Raw genomic sequence first — 21012 nt, forward strand, 5'->3', positions numbered from 1 at the left:
ATGATCATGGTGGTGTGGTGATGATGCTGATCGGTTGGCCGCTGAATGGCTGACAAATTGTTGCAGTGTTTTGTAAAAACGCCGTCCGTTTAATCCGTTTTTCCGCGATCAATCTTAAATCGCTTGTTAAGTCGTTGTTCGGAAACCATTTTTAAGAGGCTTCGCATATGTGTGTGGTGTGGTGGAAAAGTTTGCGAAAAAGGGGCTAGAAAAATGGCCACATTTCGACAGATTGATCATTTGTGCGATGAATCATGCATCATTCATATTTTTGTAACATCTTTCTTCGTTTTGTTTCGAAGAAAATAGGAAAAATATCCATCCAAATCAATTTGCCACGTTTCGATGACTAATCGACGATAATGAATCGATTAACTACATATTTTTGCAGTTAAACCTGCTCAAACATACGATCGATATTCGCCTCAAGTTGAATAATAGAAATGGCTATACTGTTAAATGGGATTGAAGGAATCGTCCATCGTTGAATGAAAGGAATTACGCCGTCGTCGGTGGAAACTCTCACGTGAAAACCCAACACTCGAACTCGAACCAACGTCGCTTCCGCCCGGGGTTAATTATTAGCAAACAGGCAGAGGGGCAACAGTTAGCGAACCAGAACGATATCATATCGACCGGACACAAAACAATCAACGGCCATAATTCAAATTCACTTGGGATACGCTCGATGAGGTTGAGAGTTTCGGGCGAAAAAAGCGTAAACCAAAAGACGCATGACGGCAGGGCCAGAAAATATGAAAACAACTCCCATGGTGGACCGTCTGCTCAGCGCTACTCCAAACCGACCGAAAAGGAATCGAAAAACGTGCGCAGATTTTAATCCCAAAGGCGTAGGGACAGAGGCGTCGAATGACCCTACCGTCGTTCGCAGTTCGTATTTTACGTTTCAATTTTTGGTTTTTAATGTTTCCAGTTTTTTTTTTGTTTTGGCTTTTTAGGTTTTATTTATTACTCTTTCTTCTTTCTTCTTTCGAAAACTTTCAACAAGTGCTGCGCGCATGCGTGCGGATTGTAAAACAACATAAATCAACGATTGATTGAAGCAGTATCGGTTTTTCCTTTTTTATTGCGAACGCCACTCCAACGGCCGATGGTGGACGGGGAAGGCGCCGGGGGATGGCGGCACCGAACCGTGGTGTTGCCTTTTGGGCTTTCCTTTCGTGGAGGAGTTGCTCCGGACGTCGTCTTCGGTTTGCGCCTTGCAGTTGGGCGGGCGTAAAGTAAAGAAACCGAAAAGGTTCAAAGGGGATCGGGGACAGCTTGTCGCGAAGACGGCGAATGGGAGAGGCTTCGGTAAGGTTTCACTTTTGTGTAAATACGCTTAATTCACCCGCTCTCGAAGCGTTCACGCTATCAATGGTTGGACAGGATTCTACCCAGCGAGGCTCATTAGGGGTTGGAATCTATAGTATCTTGGAAAATCCGCGAGCCTGATTGTGCGTCTAATTGTGGGAACCGGCTCGAGCCGCGACCGACCAACCATATCGCCTGTTTGTGGCCGGGAAACAATAACGGCAACATGCAAACGGTTTGAATCACGTAATGCCATGGTGGATCCGGCGGAGGGGAAGCAGCACTTTCTTTAAGGTTTTTTTTTGGGGGAAGAAGTTATGTCAGTGCAGAACCTTATCTTCGGCCAACCTTTCGATTGCGTGGCGTCCCATCTCCTTCTGGGTGGGACGAGGTAAAATCACTTTCACTTACCCTCTGCAAAAGGTTTCCCTGTTATTCTTCCCTGGAAAACTGAACACCGTCTCCCTTAGGTTTGACGATAAATGCAGTTGAAGGAAGCAATCAGAATGGACAGGTCCTCTAGGGCGATAGAGAAAGATCAGACCGGGAATCAGCTGAATCTAAACCACGTGCCAGGTTGAGGTTTGCGGTCGTTCGTTACCGGAATCCCGAACGCCGTTGGGTTGAGTAGGAGGTATCCCTTTATGTCCGCTATTGTCCGATTTTCCTCTCGCCAGTCGCCGGAAGGGAAAGAGCGTGACTTTCATACACCGTTGTCCCCAAACGGCTCGCGGAATGGCGCGGAAAAACTCGCCTTCACGACCCTCTTCGTGGCGTCAACCCCTTTCTCGGCACCATGGGGCGCTGGGGCCATTTTGAAGATCACTCCCTCAAACCGACCGCGACACCACGGCGATCACAATGCAACGATGCGACGATGGAGGTGGTATATAAGCAGGTGATTTTTGGCAGCTTTGAAGCATTCCTTTGCGGTCGGTGATTGAAAGCAGCTCGATCGTGGTCCTCCTTCGTGTGTGTGTCTGTGCCTTTGTTGTTTGTTGTGACCAGCGGAGATTCGTTTCGCGGAGACGCGAAATCTGTGGTCTGTGACCAACAGTCGTGCGTGTGTAGTGCTGTAAAAGTATAAATTACGTTAGAAAGTGTAGTTTTATCAAACAGTTCGTGCACGGTCCCCAGCTTTGGCGACGCGGAAAATGGTTAGTGCAGCACCAATAGAAACTCAATATATTGGGTGAAACAATCGAGCAAACGATGGTTGAAAAGTTAACGGACGAGAAGCAGCAAAGATTACATTAATCGAGTGATAGTGCCAACGCTTGGAAAGGAAACACAGATGCAATTAAAGTGAAATTACAAGAGATAAACTTATTCCAAAACTGTGTTTCTCATCCACGAAAAAGCAAATTTTCCTATAGAGCTGCTAAAATTTGCAACATTATAGGATTTCTTACGGAACTTGCTTACTGAAGTGAACTACTAAAGTGAAACATAAAAAAAGGATAAAAATACTACGTATAATTTAAAAAACAACCTAGAATCACATATTTGTTCCTATTTAATTTGTTATTGGAAAGGAAACAAAATGTTGTACTAAGGAACGGGATTACATTGTTCGTTTAGCTTTCAGTTTTTTGACTCTGCTTTTACCATACTTTAAGTCATTTCATGCATTATAAATAACAGTCATTATAGATAACAGATTTTTACAAAATTTACCTAAGTTCTATAAAGTTTTGTTTTTTTTCATTCTTGCCATTCCTTTTCGATTTATTAAAACCCTTCCTATCTTGTTTCCATCAAGCAATTGTTAAAATATCAAATTTTCTCATAATGATATTGACGAAAAAGATACCCTGTAGGATGATATTGATTTCAACTGGCGGGAGTACACAAAATAAGTACAAAAGGATGGTGTGATAAAGGAAAATTCGTTAAACAGTTATAGTAACTTTTCGAAACAATTATATAATGAAAGTTTTTCTTCGTTTCTGTCAAAAAACAGCCAAAGGGATCGTCAACTAACTTAATTGGCAGAATAACAAACATAACATGTGTAGCTCGTTGTTAAAGGAGGCATAGTGTACCTTATTAGACGATATTCTTTTGTAACTGAGTTTGATAGCTTTTCTCTCGCCTTCATAATACCATCACCTCCAGTAATCCAGTTTTCTAAGTGCCCTTGGTGTAAGGACACAACTTTTTCAATGTTATAGAAATTATCGAGGGTTTGTTTTACTATACAATGATGTTAACTAGTGCCATTAGCATAACAATACCAGAAGCCCGATTGATTAGAAAACTTGTTTGGCTTTTCTTCTCTGTCGGCAGGCCCTGAAACTGGCAGCTCCACTGTTACTGCTGCTGGCAGTAACCGTCCTTGCGGGCAAAGAACCGGGCAAACCGGCCGACAGCGTGGCCATCGCGAGCCAACCAAAGTCGCAGCAATCAGCTGCCCCATCCCAGACGAAGAAGACGACCCACGGAAAGCGGGAGATTGGAAGCTACGGACTACACCACCAGCCCCAGTCCGTCCATCGGTATTCCTCCTTTGGCCACGCACAACCCTTGTCGGAGCTGTACACTCCGGCCACCAGCCACGGAGCATACAGCTACAGCATACCAGCCCATTCGTCCTTCCCATCGCTTGGATCATCACCGCACAAGCTGTTCCTTGGTTCGCCAAGCACCAGCTACAAGTACGCACCGTCCGTGGCCTCGTCGCACGCTTTCTTCACACCCCTGGGACACCACCATCTTCCGCAGCAGCATTCGTTTAATGGATTCCCGGAACCGGCTCCCGTCAAGTACGGAAGCTTCGGCACGAAGGATCTCTCCGATCTGTTGAAACAGCTGCACGCCGTTGGTCCGCTCACGATCAAGACCATCCCGAACAGCTACGCCTACGGATCGTTCGGGGAACATCACGAGTCCAGCCCGCTGCTCTTCGATAACACCAATGCGCTCCACCTGAAGCCGATGACGATCAAGATCCAGGAGCTACCGAGCCTTCCCTCCTTCGGCCATTCGAGCCTCCCACAAGCGGCCGCTCTCACCGCACCCGCCGGTCCGACCTCCTCTTCGTCCACCTATGGACACGTTTCGCACGGTCTCACCTACGAACCATCGTACGCCAGCGGAGTCAAGGGTCTTCGCCACTATTCCACCTCGAATGGACCCGCGAGCGAGCAACTCTACTCCAAGTACACGACCGGTCTGAACCTGCACACTCATCACAACCAGCAGCCGGCCGGCGCCACGATGGTGTCCCCACTGCACACCTCCGTCCACTCGACCATCGGCAACCAGAAGCCCTTCAAACCGTCCACCTACCTCGGGTCCACGCACGAAACCATCTCGGCCCCGTCGACGGCGCACGCCCACACACATCCGCTACCCTCGGGTTCCTATCTGGCCCCCTCGCTCCAGTACCTTCCCCCCGTGAGCAAGGTACCGCAGCATCCGCACAAGCTCAGCTACGACTCACCGGCCAAGCACGGATACCTACCGCCTGCGCCACCATCGACCAACGCCTATCTACCTCCGCACGGAAAACCAACGAACACTTACCTGCCCCCCGGCGGAAGTGGAAACTCGAACTACATCCCACTGTCGTCCTCCTCGGCACCGTCATCTAGCGGATCGCACGAGGACACCGTCCGGAAGCCGCACCATCACCAGCATCTTCACTCCGAGCAGTCCGGGGAGAGCCTCGAGTACAGCGGTGCCACCGTGGCGGCCGCAACACCTACCGCAGTAACGCCACACCACTGGAAGCACTAAGCGAACGTGCGGTGTGGAAAAATACTCATTTCCTTACGGGGGCACGGATGAGGGAGGGTTTAGTTCTTAAGGCAGCCACAACATTCCCAGCCACAGCATCACCCGTTTCTCGAAGGTAGCGCGTGTTGCATTTCCCCCTCCTTTAAGGCTCAATTAAGGCGCACCGTCATGGTTGTGTTTTTTTCCAACTTTCCTTCTACGCCCAAATCGAAGACCATTTTGCCATGCGGCCTTACGAACTGTTTTCGACCAGAAAGAGTATAATAGCGAGGATAAGCAAGTATGTTTGTGCCCTCTATAATTGGATTATTTTGTGTGTTACACCTCACTTGCAAATCTACTCCTCCCGTACCTCAGCCCGGCCAAACAACACCCGACGGAGAAAATGCTTCATTATGCAACCGTTTTGAAAGCGGCACACGGTGATAAGAAACAGTTTAGTAATTATATGTTAACTTATGTGTTAAATAATGATATTTAAAAATGACGCGCCAAAAGAAAATCAATTGCCGGAACGGTCGCTACCGTTCGTCACCGACACACGAACGAGAGATTAATAATAAAGAGAAATATAAATGAACTAACAGATTTCTTCCCTATTACCTATCCACCGGAAATTATTTTGAGTGCGTGCTTCGGTTTGGGATTGGTAAGCGATCCTCCTTCCCAAAACGATACGATGCGTGAAAACGCAGAAAGGGTGACAGAGTGATCGTTAACCCGTCCGCTTAGAGTGACTTCTGTTACGATTTGAAAGGGGTCGTAAAACATCTTTTCGAATAAAATAATCAACATCGATCGTGATCGTACGAAAACTCTCGCCATTTCGCGATCACGTAATCTGCACCCGGGGAGTGCATTGGTATTTGTTACCAAATTTGGGTTGGGCTTGATTCAATCAATTTGCCTGATGTCCAAAGCGCGGTGCAGAAGACGCAACACGCTGATGTTACGCTAATTAATCCCTAATCGGCGACACTAAGAAGCGTTGAGAGGCGAGATTAGCAATTGATGACCACGTGGGGTTCGCATTTCTATGCGCCGCGATTCGTTGAGGCATGCAACATTCCGTGACGAACGACGAGTACAGATTAACAAACATAAGATGTTTTAAGAGTGTGACATGAATGAACCTGGACTTGGGCCACAGTACCAACATATTATCGGTAAAGGGTGGTAATATCTAAAAATATCACCAATCTTCTGAAATATACTATTATCGTAAGCAGGGAATCTATCCCTTGTTGATACCAATTGCATCAAACTATGTTTAAAATTTTGCGGATAACATGAAGAATCCATATTTTGGACAAAAACTGATTTTGTTTGCTTGACTAGTATCGCATATTTTTCTTTGTGCATCGGTTTTGAGAACTTTTGAGACAATTGAGAAATGCATTCAAATTACTTTACTAATGTGCATAAGGTTTTAATGTTTTTGGTGTTTAAAGTATACATCATCTTCCTGAAAACAACTGATACCAACAGAATGTTAGTAGAGTGAAAATAATGTAATTGTTTCAAAAGAAAATTGAAACCGGTTGCTAAACTCAGTTCATTTTGGTAAATTGACCAACGACGAAACCTTGAACTTGGCCAAAGATTATCGCTGAAACAATAAGCAACCGTCTTTTTCACACGCGGTGGATAAAATACACGGAAAAACCCTCCCAGTACCGGATACAAACAAACAATAAATGAGATGTAAAAGATACCTTTCTGACGGTGCCGCAAAAGAAACGGAGGCCTACCACCGTTTCCGCTACCGTCGCGTGGCAAGTCGCGTACGATTTACAGCCAACTCGCGCCAGCGTCTTCATTACACGGACGCGGAAAGCGTTTCTGTTGCCGGCGGGGCATCACTCAGCGCTGATGGAGCAAGGTCAGCCGAGAGAAAGAAGGTGATTTTATTGGCCGAATGGGCTTCATCTCACATCTTTCATCTCCATTTCGAACCCATCGCCCCCGCCGGGCGTCGAGCGCGTGGTGAAATGTGGTCGTGCGGACAAATGCGAACGCCAAATTGCATCACACGGTGCGTTGCACCGGTGTGTTATTTTTGGAGTATAGTACTCTGGGGGCCATCCTGCCCGATGGCTTGTCGTAGTGGGTTCAATTGCGCGGTCGTAAACGGTCGGAGGATGATGGCTTATGGTGCCTTCATGCAAACGAGAAGCTTGCAGAACAATCGCTCTAATTACACCGGCAGCAAAATGGTGCAAGATTTGCTCGCGGACGGTTGATAATTAAGCCACGATCGATGCATGAGACCGTCCGACACACTTGTTTGGGAAAGATTTCGAATGCATCATGATGTTTTAAAACATGTCATACCTGATTAACCTAAAAAGACACAGAAAGGTTAGTTAGCGCTGTAGAAAAGCGATGATTTTCGGTGGAAGGTACAACTTACCGACAGGGTAGGCTATGCCAGAAGAAATCATCAATCAACCACCGGACCATGGGGATTATCACGATGATAAAATCTCGTTCATGTCCCCCACGAACAACACTCGCGTTGAAACCTCAATGGTGTTGATGATGTTAGCGTTAGCTAATGTAATTACTGTCGTTATTAGCTCGAGACTTGATCGTGCCAGTCCGGACTAACGCCATCCGCCAGCGGATTATTTCCTTTCCCGGCACAAACTCGGCTTCACGAAAGCTGGTTCTCTTTGGACACCGGAACCGTCGGCGATGCGCCACACCGCACCGACCCGTGTGCCTCCCTCCTTCCATACCAACGGCATCGAAATGAGAGCGAAAGTGACGCGGAAAAACGCATGGCCACGACGGTGGGTTGTGATTTTTACTGGAAACGGGTGGGAAGTGCGTTGAGCTTTCTGCACGTCACAACACGACGAATGACTGTCAACACCGCCTGCTTTGCAGATCCGCTGTGTGCCATGCGTTCGTACATTCGTGTGCGCGTGTGTGTGGTGAACCGAAAGACCTGCAATTCCCATCTTTGACAAATTAATGGAAAGAAAAATACGCTGTACAATCGTGTTTTGTCCATAAAAAAAGTACCTACCGAAACGACGCGTGTCTGCCGCCTGTGGCATAATCTTTGCCACAATATGTAGCATTGCGCGGGCTGCTGAAGACGTCGATGGTGTGGTGTGGGACTTCCAAACCCAGGAACCGTACAACGCTGATCGACCCCGCGGGTACATTCGTTCCGAAGGGGGTCCATTGAGGCGCTGCTTCTCCCCCCACTGTTTTCCTTTTTTTATGTCAACCAAACAACTGACGCGGCGCGATTCCAGATGGTGGACTCTGGTGGACTGATTTCTTACCATGCCGGTTCGACCACCGGCGGTACACGTAAAAAGTAATGCGTGCGTAAGACGATGTGGTGACATTGACGTCGGAAATACTGAAGGTGCTGTTTTTGCGTTTTCCACGGTCCACGGAGCCGCAGCTGGAGGTTGTGTTTTCTGAATCGAAATGTTTATGTTCGACGGCACTGGGGTTATCCAAAACCGATCGGCGTCGCGACCGGGCGGAAGGATTTGTCCGCGGAAAACTGGAGCTAAAGAAGGAAACCTACGGTCGTCGTACTTTTCATCCACCAATAATATGGGCGGCCCAGACTTGGTGTTGTGATGGCTTGTTTACCTACTTATGGAGAGCACCGGAAGTGGTACTCGGTTGCCCACACTGGTAAGTCCACAGAGTGCCTCGTGGCCAGATGACAAACACGATGGAAACGGTCAAACCATCTCTTCTTTCTTTTTCTCAGTGATGGTGTAATACCCGTGCTGGAGAATGAGGAACTTGGCGATGCTGTGAACTTTGCGGGGAATTTGCAACGGAGAGCTGGAAAGGAAAGGTCCGCCCGGAAACTAAATCGCCGGCGACGGTGACGGAACATGGCTGGCGACCTGTTCTGTGACGAAATCCTATTTTATGGCTTTTTGCTCACTTCATCATTGGGCAAGTAGCGTAACCACTGGTTGGGGCAATTGTCTGGAGCCTGTTACCCGTAACAGTGGGACGCAAGTAGTCCGGTAAGTAATAAAATATCTATTTCTTGTTTTATGTTTTCCTTACGAAAGGACAAATTAAAATATACTTGATTTTGTTTCATGATTGCTTGACCAAACAATAAAACATTGTCCTTTGATGTGCGCCGTGCGCTGTCCGTGGTTAGAAGTTTTCAAGGCGTGGAACTATTGCGTAATTTCTTCGGACGCTCTTGCCCACAGTCCTTCTATACATCAAAGCCCGATGCTTTTACCACTGGCTGCTTGCGCACTCACTAGGTCCCATGTCCGGGAGGTCCATTTGGCCGAACGGTAGTGAGGATAATGAACTTGAAACTTAATCACCGAGTGCGCGAGTACCGTTTGCGGAGCGATATCAAACCTCCACCTTGGCCGGCGGGTTATCCGGGAGGCAGATGATTACCTTTTCATGTGATTACTTTCTACATAATTTTCAAACTAGCTACCGGCTCGATCACGAGGGTACGTACGCGGCACCCAACACCTGATGGTAGGCCAGGTAACTATCTCCTTCGAGTTGTCTCGGACGGGGTCCGGAATGGCGTGACATTGCAGCCTTGAGAGATATTTGCATACTTTGAACCTGCAGCAACATTATCTACCAACACAGCATTCCGATCCAGTCTCGGATTCGATCTTGGCGCTGTCGGATAATGCATACCGGAACAAACAACGAACCACCAGGAGCGCCGTCGCCCAGGTTTATGTTTGGCCGGGGTTGCCACCATGTGGCCCCGTGATCGCTGCGATACACATTGCGAAGATAATGGTGGTGATGATTAGCACAGCCACATAAATAACGATATTTCGGACCTGTGCACGGTGCGTTGTGGTTGATCAGGTGGCTGATAGAAGGACCACGGTAACATCTGTTCGGGATTTACAGCGCTCCGCGCGTTAAGGAAGTAGGCTTTTTCCCCGTTTCGCTGTTAATAGTTCCAATCTTAGCAACCAGAGCATAGTTGAATGCTCATACGGCTACCATGATTGGGGAAATAGTGGCATGGTGAACGCGGAGAGGTGTAAAATTCAATCCCTACTCCTAGAAGCCGCAGGTTTCGAGAGAAGCAGCAAGGAAGTAGCTTGCCACAGCCTCACTCACGGATTCCGAAGGGCCCTTAAAGCCCACTGCAAGCTGCAAACCATGTTGCAGGTCCGGTCCTGCGTTGACCATAGGCGCGTAGTATCACTTTCCGCGTACAATGAGACCACTTGGCTACCACCACCTCCGATAGTGTGTGATCATCCGTCCGCCCGGTCCATGCAGCATGCTACGACCAAAACCAGCCATCATTAAGGTAGGTGGAGTGTTTTTCATTTGCTCACTCTTTCTTTCTCGTTGCGCGCACGGCCAGTGCCTGGCTTTTCCGCTTTTCTTTCCGCTCACCGGCAGGCCACCCTTTTGCATTGGTTTTGCAGGGTCTCTACCAGGGTGGTTGTGCAGATAATTGTGCCTTCTCTCACCCGCGCCCATCCCGGGTATGTGGTGCAATATAAAAGGCGATGCACCTATCAGTGCCGCGTTCATTTATCAATCAAAATCCTTCGTCGACACGTCAAGCGTAGCAGTAGCTGATACCAAGGCCAAGTATTTCTCGTGTCACGGTGCGGCGTAACGGATTGTGGTGTCCAGAGTTGTAGCCGAAGCTGTGTCCACGTGTTCGGCTTCAACATACAATCGTTAGAAAGTGAATTCCGCCGGTGGATTTAACGACAATCGAGAGTGAAAATGAAGATAGTTCTGTGCTTAACGCTTGGCCTTGCCTTGGTGCATGCCGATCCAGGTGTTATCGGATCGCAGGACGCTAGAAAAACGCGAAATCCCGCCAATGGGCCGACGAGTTACAATACCATCTCACCACCGGACAGTGAAACACTCAGCAAGCTGCAGAACCAGGTGGCACCGACGGTTCAGATTCCGGTCAAGCCGCCCACGACGGTGAAAGTACCGGAAACGGCATCACCCTTCATCACTGTACCACCACCGAATGCGGTTCCCTCACCGTACCTCAGGCAACCACAACAAGCGATCGCTCCCGTGTCGCAGGGCCAGTACTACGTGGCCATGGTACCGCAGGCCGCTGGTAATCATATGCTTGCACCAGGTAATGGCACCAGAATAGGAACATTAATAAGCATTAGGTTTGGATTGTCCGCAAATAGACTTATGCTTTACGTTTCGCCCCACAGCAACCACCCCGCTCATCATGCAGTACATCAATCCCCAGGGACAGCCAACGGGTGGTCTGCAGTACATTCAGCTGCTCCGTCCGGTCGTCTATCCGTACGCCAACCAGCAGTATCAACAGTACCAGCAGTATCCGGGCTACCTGCAGCAACCGCAAACGATCGGTAATCCGTCCGCTAGCGTTCATCCGACGTCGTACAATGTGTCACCAACTCCTCCGCCAACGACAACCACCACACAGCCAGGATTCGTTCCGTTTCAACCCGCCTCCACCGTACAACAGCCGGTCACCCAATATGCACCAGTTAGTCACATCCACTCCCAGCCGCCGACGTACAGTAATGGTCCGGTGGGACAGTACTCCAGCCCGGTTCTATCGTACTACCCGCATCGGTTTCTCGTTAATCCGTCGGAGCTGAATTTTAACACCAACGAGTACATTCCATCCTCCGGTGACGGTGTTTACCTCAAGGGCGTCAAGAGCATGCGCGCCTAAGCATCCCAGGTCTTCTCGTGCATCCAAATATCTTTAAGAAAATCTAAATGTCAAGTACAACTAACCCTAACCTGCCAATAACTCGATGCCAAACATTCGACAGATTCTGCCCAACCAATTGATTACCAATTGTACCACATACCAATTGACCCGTTACGACAAATGTACCACCCAGTTCCTTACCATTTCTTATTGGCGAAGTAGGCGTTGCTATGACGACGCCAGGTTGTAGTTTTTGTTAGCTAATTTATACGACTGACCCTGTAACATGATGCCTGTTCACTACCGGATTTCACTTGTTTCAGAAGTAATTAAAAGTCATTTTGATTTTACAACATCCCATTATTGTTTAATTCATAGTATGTTTATAAATATTGTCTGTATGATTATCTGCCCAATTGTGCCCATGACGATAACGGCTAATTTAAAACATCAATTAGTTGCCAACGTATGGATCAAGCATCTATGAGCAAGGCGATTGTCAAGTCGTCGAGAACGCTCATTCGAATCAGTTCGCTTGGAGTAGGCAGTCGTGTGCGCAGTTGAAGTTATTCAATTAACCATATCTAAAACTATTGTAAAGCTAGCGAGCAATGGAGCAAATCAAACTGAAAACAAGAGATGGAGGCATCATGAGCGTGAAGAGGAGCGTGCTTAAGCTTTCGCCGGTGTTGCTTGCAAGGCTGGAAGCTGTGGAAAAGACCCTGGATCAGGATGGAAAGAATGTCGACTTCATCGTTGTTCCTGAAGTGGATGAGGCGCATTTGCAGCTTCTGATGGATTGGATGAAACATCGCGATGGTAGGGTTGTTGCTCTCGACGGTGGAAGCTCCGAAATTCCCAACAACCAGGAACACAATGGCGTGGAACAAAATCCATCGGATCAACCCTGGACCGAATGGGATGAGAAATATTTTGTCGAACATCACGAGCATGCTTACCTGTTGATTAGCGTGGCAAGCGCACTGAATATAGACATATTTGTGAAAACTTGGAGTCGCCGACTGTTCGAATGGATAAGAAGCAAGAGTCAAAGCGAGGTGCAGGAAATGGTGTGCTTATACAAAGGCACAGCTTCAAGATTCCTGAATTACGACGGATCTTCTATGGATATGGAGATGGATTTTTGTGACTAAAATCAGAGTGGAACAATCAGCTAAGCACGCACATGAATAGCAAATAAAATACTTCCATCGTAATTCAAACTCTTTCTTTCAAAAGCTCAGTGTGTTTCGTTTCCTTGTCGTTACTAATTCGGGACTAAGATAAGACTCACTCGGCAGCACTTTACAATGCAAACCACGATTTGGGTCAGTTGTGCTTGCAAATTCGTTTGTTCGTTAAATATTACTGCTAATATTTCGGGTTTGTGATGTAATGGTGTTTGCTATGGCACGTTTTTACCGGAACGTAAGTAGAACGCCGGTACGTGCATCATTCGGAAGGGCTGGTGTGACGACCATTTCAAACACGCACGCCAACAATGGGCGTCTGCGGTTGATCTTGTTTGGAGATTGAAAAAGATGAAACAAAGGATAACAATGTACGCAGCTTGCATGTCCCATGGCACGTGTGGTTGAAAGTAAAAGGAATCGCTGGCATAACCACACTTGGAGATCAAACGTAGAAAGGGAGCAATGAAACTGCCTCTGAAACGTGACATTTTTGTACCCAAATTGTTTGCATTTTTTCGGAAAAGAGTAGTGTGCAAACACTTACGGTTGCTACGCGATGTGGATGTGATGCCAATATTGCGTAACACTGGGACGTTGGATTATTACTGTTCCGTTATTCCGATCTCATGGGGAACTGTACAATGTTATTCGATGGTGTTTGAGGTTGATTCAGATGAACAGTTTTAAATCAAACTTATTTTCGTTCGTAATTTACGCTGCTGATCGGAGACGATATGCTATACTGAACAGCATAGCTCAAAAGTTCGTTTTGTTTGAAACGATTAAATTCAGTTTAATGATTCTGGGTGTGTGATGCGGGTAGTATACTTTTAGGCGGAAACTGTACAGCTACGCACAAAAGAGATTGTACATCTATCATTTTCACTTTTGTCGTTGATCCTGTGTAGAGGAACATAAAACGATTTCTTTCATGAAACATTTATAACATTACTCTAATTTGTAATAGCGAGTCAACTAAACCAGTTACCTCTCCTTAGCATAACATTAGCAACATTCGTAATATGTTGATGGCCTCTTTTAATAATTTTTTTGTTCATTTGTGATAATAATTTTGTTCGGTCGACCAGTAAGTGGTAACACAAATAAAATATTACTTCTTGCTACGTACCTCCAGACGGGTTGGCTTTCCGGTGAACTGATTCAATCAAAGTGTAAGGAGTAACCTGCTCGGACAAGTTGGTGTTCCACAGCGGAAAAGGCGAGTCAGGACAAAGTGAGTTTTTCTAACTGTTTAGTAAGTGAAGAAAAAGAAGCTAGTCATCTTTCTTAGGTTCAAACTATTAGAACCATTAGTAAAATTGTTCATTTTAAAGTCATTCAGTGTTTATACAATTCTTTATTCATGTTTTAAAACACTTATAAACCGCCTATAGTGTTTATATTTGTTTGGGATAATCAGGTCGTGTTTTCATTTCGATTTCGCTTTCTATAAAACCATAGACTGTGGAATGTGGGCATTCGCTAATATCTGTGCGGTAGGAATGTCCACCGAATCCATTCCCGCACATTCCAAGACCTCTCCCCGTTCGCTCATGTGTGTGTGTGTCCTTTTGAGGGGCCCCAGTGCGGGCACGCAATAGCCAGTGGCCGAAGAAAGTGCGCCAACCGGGCGTTCGGGAGCTCTCGGGAGAAATGATTGAATCGAATCAATTCGGCCTTCGGACATATGTCAATCTGTCCCACTCTTCTCTCATTTGCCGGGAGAGGTAACCCCGGGACGGTGGCGTTACGAAATTCGACCACAGGCAGCGGACAGGTCATGTCGGGGAGCCCGAGGCGTCCGGATGCTGGCATGAAAATAGAGCACCACGCTGCTTGATAGTTAACTGCTTTAGAGTGTCCTATGCCGAGCAAGCATTTCTAGCGCGAAAACTGTTCACCAGCATCGATCAAATTGTGTTTAGGTTCGCGTTTTTTTTTTACTTCTACGCCAAACCTGGTAAGCTGCAGTAATCAGTTCCAGTATTTCTTCCATTCAATAGAAACCAACCCGTCGGCGATCAGTGTCGACGACAAAGCACTGGTTTATAGCTTCAGGAGCACATTTCTGTGCTCCTTGGCGCAGAACCAGGAGAAAACGCACTTTAAACAATCCGCCGACACACCTTCGCCAACAACAAGAGGAAACAAACAAACCAATCCCAACGACGGCGTCGTTGCGTCACGCACAACAGCTTCGATCAACTCACGTTCGATCCTCATCCGGTTCGCGCGCAATCGATCGCGATCTGCTCCAACTGGGTCGGGAAAAAATGAACGACCACTCCCGAGCCCCGGTTCGGTGTCGGAACAGGAAGCCTTCTACTGCTTCGATTCCCTCCTGGCGAATGAATCCAGTCCCAGTCCAAACCAGCTGCACTACCAAAACCCGACCGGCGCAGACATGAACAAATTGAGTCAACAAAGTGTCCACCGCTGCAAACGGTACCGGGCAGGAAAATGATTTGCTGAAAGTTAATTTACTAGCTCATTTACTGGCTGCCGAAACTGTGCCGAAATCGCCACAGTTGCAATCTACACCGCGTGCTCCAACTGTGTCACATGTCGTTAAGGCTCGGGAAAGGGGAGAGAGCGTGAGTGGCCTCTACAGCCTCCGCAGGAGTTGGGCGATCCCCTAACGCACGCGGATGCTACTTCTGCCCGGGGGGTAGCCCCAATGTAATGCATTGGTGGGTTTTTCTCACCAAGTTGAAAACATTTTCCCTGCTTTAGCGGGCGCAAATTAACCATCATTGACAGGCGGCAGGTGGTCTAACTTGCTGTGGTGTTGAAATGTGTCGTTCCTAAACGAAACACTCACATGCGAAAATAAAAAAAAAGGCAAATCAAACCAACTTTTGCGGTACCCATTTCGCTACATGCTCACTGAGCTGACCGTAGGACTCTCGCACGGATGAAGCGGAAAGGACTTCGAGCGTCGGGCAAATTATGACCGTTTAATTTGATCGTAACGTTTTGGTCTAGTTTAGTGCCGCCCGCAATGCGCACCGGGCGCCATTAAACGGACAACAAAATAGCAAAACTTAATCCCTCCCCACCGCGTGCTTCGGAGTTAACTTGTTTGTGGGTAATTTCGTTTCGTTTTTACCGACAGGTTGCGGTTTAAGGAGTGCACAAAAACGACGTCCTGCAACATTTGTGGAGCAAAACGCTTTAGCCTAACTTACCTAACGTTGCCGTTCCTGCGACACCAACTGGAACACTTACGTAAACGGATCGTTCCAATTGGTTATTGCTGCCGCGAGTTCATTTACCTTTCCCGGGTCCTGTGGGATGCCGTTTGAATTTCGACCCCGGCCGGTGTCTTGTTGTTGACACCTTTATTTGATCCAGAAATGTTGAAGCCATTGTGCCTCACCCTTACATTTTCATAAACATTGGATTATAAACTTCCATTGGGCTTACGGTGCGGAGGAAGAAACAATCGCTTCCATGCTTGTTCCGGCGCAGCTTAAGTGCAGAAACTTTCGTCGACGGCAAACGCGAACTCGAACCGGTGAAAAACACGACATCGATGACGTTCGATGTGGCATGTGGCCGCCCGGATCGGATCGTTAGCAGCGCTCGGGCTGACAGTTTCCTCCCGGACCGGCTTTCCTGCTGCTCGCTGAAAATCTCATTTGATTGATACGATCTAATCAATCATCTCTCGGGGATGATCGGGGACGGTTGTGTGCCTTCCCCCTTGGTCTGCTATGGTGCGTGTGTGTGTGTGTGTGTGCTCGTGCCACCACCGTGGTGGGGCTCATTATAGCCCCCGTTGGAACGAGCCACCGACGGCAGCCTCGAAACGTCATCGCCGAAACGAGAGTGTCAATTCGATTCCGCCAGCCAACCGCCGACCCGTGGATGAAGTTACAGTTTGTGTCGAAACTGAAGACCACGGGCAACTCTCGTGACGCTGGGGGACTCCCTTCCCGACACCGAGTGCGTCCTCCATGTGACCTTTCTTTTACATGTATTGTGTGTAGATAATCTCCACAACAAGCTGCGGAAGAAACGCGTCGAGGGATCTTATCCGCCAGAGCTCCGGTACACTTTCCCGGCCCGGGCCAAATGTTGAACGGTATGTTGTTCGATTTGGTTGTTTCACTTTTGTTTGCACGCTTCTGCTTCTGTCCACCCCAGAAAACTCGCTCACCGAACGATGCAGAGGGCAACGGAGGCTGGGCCAAGCGCCAACACCGGGCGTGATTAATGGTGTCGGGAATGTGGATGGATTTGGATAACCGTAGCAGCGAGGAAAGGAAGCCCGAGATAAGCCACACCAAGGTGGATTTGGTTCATCGGCGTGCCGCCCCGAAACGATGTACCGATGTACGTGAGCTTGTACGATTGGAAAAACCCTTCCGGCCGCATGTGGCTATCCGCACTTTCGCGTATAATTGGTAAATAATCTTCCGAAGAAAGGCAACACTCACAATTGAAAAACGAGCGACAACTACGAAAAACGAGCGGCAAACTGTGTGTGTGTTTTGCAACCCGAATGCACTTGCACCCGAGCAAACGATTGATTGATTAACGATCGTGACGGCGATCGGTCGTAAATAGTGGCGCGTTATATATTGATGCTCGGAAGGAAAATTAGTGAAACATAGGAAGCCACAATTATGGTTCACCACAAAACGGAGGCGCCCGAAGACCACGCGGTGCACGCGGTTACGTAAAGCCTAAACCGGGTGCCACTGATTGGTACGTATTAATCATACTTACCTTTGATTGATTCGTTCGTTAGGGATGTTAGAAAATTATTTCCTCCGCTCCGATTCTGGGGAAATCTTCCGAGAAAGGGTGTGAAGAGAGAGGTAGAGAGGGATAGAGAGAAGAGGAAGAGGGTTTCTAATGGTCACTGAAAAGTAGTTTAATTTGTTCAATCACTGATCATCTCTTCGGGCACTTCAAATGAAACTGATCTGCTTAAAGTGTTTTAATCTCACGAGGGTTGAGACATTATTTAACGTTCGTATTTTAGTCAAGGATGAATTTATCAAATGGGTTTGATTCTTTACGGTTCCATTCACCAAGTTTTGCAATGTATAATAGTAGTATAATACATCCTCTAGCTATTTATTGTAATATTTATTGTCATATTTAATATAACTATTTTTTTTTTCTATGCAGTTTTAACATTTATTTAACATTTAACATTTAGCATTTACCATCATTTATTATTTAATTTATTTGTTGAAGAACAACCCCATAATGACTTTAACCTGAGCACATATTCCGTCTTTAATTTAATGCAAGTGTTTCGTTCTGCTTCGTCGTATGCTACTGAAAGTTTTACTTTCGGACGCCCTTGTTCCGCCAAAGTTCCTCTAATACGATCTGTTCCTTGCCATGACATGCAATTAATAATTTTAAAATCATATTAAGTTTCTCTTGGCAAAACTCCCAAAATAATTGAGTCGTAGCACCAAGTTGATCCTCGGTTTAGAAAATCCCAAACTAACGTTTCCTGAGTTGGTAATGATGTAGATAACATTATTTGCAAATTTATACCCATTTTCGGTGCTAACGACAGTCAAACTAATATCTTTTTTATCTAAATACGTTCGTTAATAATAAGCATCCATGGCAAAAATAAACATTTTAAAGATGAAATTAGTATCTATAGCCGAATTGTAATTGTTTCATTAGAGAAGAGCGTCGTGGGTATTACAGGGAGGAACGGAAAGGATGCGAATGGATCAATCATATGTTTTTTCTCTCTACTTTTGTGATACACTCAGACCCTTTTGGAAGTGGCCCTCGGGGGTTACGGGACCGCGACACACCGACCGTGGTTGGTGGGCGTTAGAAAGGATTGATCCCCCAAGTCAAACATGGTAAAGATGGATTTCTACCACGCACGCCAGGGATCGGCGATTGATTGCTTGCCTATTGTTGCTCGCTCGCGCGCAAGATTGACTTCACCTCCGGCGGCAACGGCGAAGGTTGGTGCGTTTGCTCCGCCACACACACACACACACACACACACACACAGATCGCAGAGGCCTTGTCTTGGCTTTTTCCCCCCCTTTCCTACTGCTTCGTCCTCGCCATCGCCACTTTCCGAGCGACATTGGGGTGCGAAACGCTAGCACGCGATGTGTTCGCGTAACGCAGCTTGTTACTCCAGTTTGGAAGGTATTTTCCCTTTTGCCGTCTGCCATGTTCAGGTGATCCCTTTAAATAGCTCGCAGGTGGACGTGGCTGGTGGTGAAGAATAAATTAGGCGCAAACTCGCGAATAATCGTCCGGGACTGTGTTTGGGGCAGGACAGCGTACCAACCCTGTCATCCCTTGCGTTTGCCCGCCCCAAACACCACATTGCTTGTGGAAGGGAACGGGATGGCGGCAGGGCGGGAACACTTTCTTCGAACACGAGCCAACTACAACAACAGCAACAACAAGCGTCCTCCCAAACGCACCCTAAAGCGAGCTCCACTAAACTTTGGCACCGTCGAAATTGGCCACCCCAGGTTTACCCCGGGTGACAGCGCGGGACAGTGCGGTGATCCCCGGTGTGATTGCGCAACAAATTAGACCATGTGTCTCCGGCGGGGTCCGTCCGGCGGCACGCGCAACCCACCACCGAACCGATGGCAATGCGGTTTGCCAAAGTGTCTTTCGCTTTATACTTTTCCCGGTTCTGTTTTTGCAAATCATTCACGGGAGCGCAAATGTGACTCTCAAATGGGACTCGAAATAATTAGAGTCGCATTTAAATCGTCAAATTAAAAATCACCACACCGTCGCCAGCGTTCGCCTGGTCGGACACATTTTTCGTCCACCAGTTCCACTTTCCGTTTGACTCCGTCTAACTCATGAGCCCCTTGTCGTTGCCATGTCGTTTTTTCCACTCCTTTGCGTTCTTTAATCAAGCGCAAGGGCGGAAAAAAACGGCGAAGGATACTGGAAGCAGGATGTGGGAGCGGGTAAAGGAAAAGGCTCATTTCGTTGACGAATTACAACGATCATTACGACCTGGTCGAGCTGAGAGCGGTCAACAGTGCGGTCCTTTCGCGTTTTTCGAACGGCGAACGACGGGAGTTCGCCACGGAACAGTGGACATTCAGTGCGCTTCCATGACAAGAGTGACCCCCGGGTTGGTTCGAGGAATCTTCCTCCCTTAACGGAGCCCTCCCCGGAGATTTTATGTCCTAAGGGTAGTTGAGATATGACCGTTTCATCTGCTCGTAAAAAACAAATGATTATGCTTTTTTGTGATCGCCGGGAATGGGTTTCTGGTCAAATGGAAGAATTTCGATGATTGACTAGTTCGGAAAAGCTTTCGTAGAAAAAAAACAGAGATGTTATAATAGTAATAAGCGTCAACACGCACTGAGTATGGGCCGAAAGGATCATCGTGGAACGGTCTTTCCTTTCACTGGGATGATATGGAACGGACGCTCGAGGTCGTTTGTCAAATTGGGTATCCTCTCACTTTCGCCTGGAATTGGTTGCGAATTCTTTTGCTAGTAGGATCATGAAACTTGAAGATTAATGTTCGTCATGAAAAAACAATTTAATGAACTAAAAATTTCATGTAGTACAAACAGGTTAGCAAATTTTTAGATTTAGTTTAGCAACATGTAAACGTGTTTTTTTTGTTATAGACACATTCACGTAACATCTAGCTAAACACCGGTCACATAAAATCAAACCGTTGATAGAAAATCGAAGTAATAATCATTATTACTTCCTTCCGTTTTCCCAACGCCGTGATTTACCTGACGTAATCCGTAGCGACTGGTTTTGTTCTATTTCTACGCCGAGATCTCGAATCTCCCATGCAAAACTCGCTGGAACTTTCGTACGCACGCAAAGGAAACCGGCAACATCAATCCAACATCTCCGGGTATACTCAAGACCGTGGGGACACTTTTACCTCACCGCCGGCATTCGGTTACTCAACATCGTCGTCATCGGCCATTAATGGGGCACCATTTTTGCGTGGTTTGCGTGGAGGTATTTCTAGTACTTATTTTTGTGCAGAAAACAGTTTTTTGTTCCTCCCTTTGCGCTAGCTTTGTTTGCTCCTACCGAGCACCAGCCAGGGTTTGAACATGAGAAACCCGAATG

General features: G+C 47.2%; 2 protein-coding genes across 2 annotated transcripts; both read left to right on the forward strand.

The window, feature by feature from the left end:
• The first annotated feature begins 2110 nt into the window (after positions 1–2110).
• Positions 2111–5055, forward strand: LOC131284272 (uncharacterized). Its single transcript, XM_058313125.1, has 2 exons — positions 2111–2212; positions 3604–5055. Exons 1-2 carry the CDS (start codon positions 2111–2113, stop codon positions 5053–5055), a joined length of 1554 nt encoding a protein of 517 aa, XP_058169108.1.
• Positions 5056–10794: 5739 nt separating this feature from the next.
• Positions 10795–11749, forward strand: LOC131288820 (uncharacterized). Its single transcript, XM_058317998.1, has 2 exons — positions 10795–11170; positions 11256–11749. Exons 1-2 carry the CDS (start codon positions 10795–10797, stop codon positions 11747–11749), a joined length of 870 nt encoding a protein of 289 aa, XP_058173981.1.
• Positions 11750–21012: the final 9263 nt, after the last annotated feature.

The sequence above is a fragment of the Anopheles ziemanni genome, chromosome 3, assembly GCF_943734765.1.
Source record: "Anopheles ziemanni chromosome 3, idAnoZiCoDA_A2_x.2, whole genome shotgun sequence".
NCBI classification, from domain to species: domain Eukaryota; kingdom Metazoa; phylum Arthropoda; class Insecta; order Diptera; family Culicidae; genus Anopheles; species Anopheles ziemanni.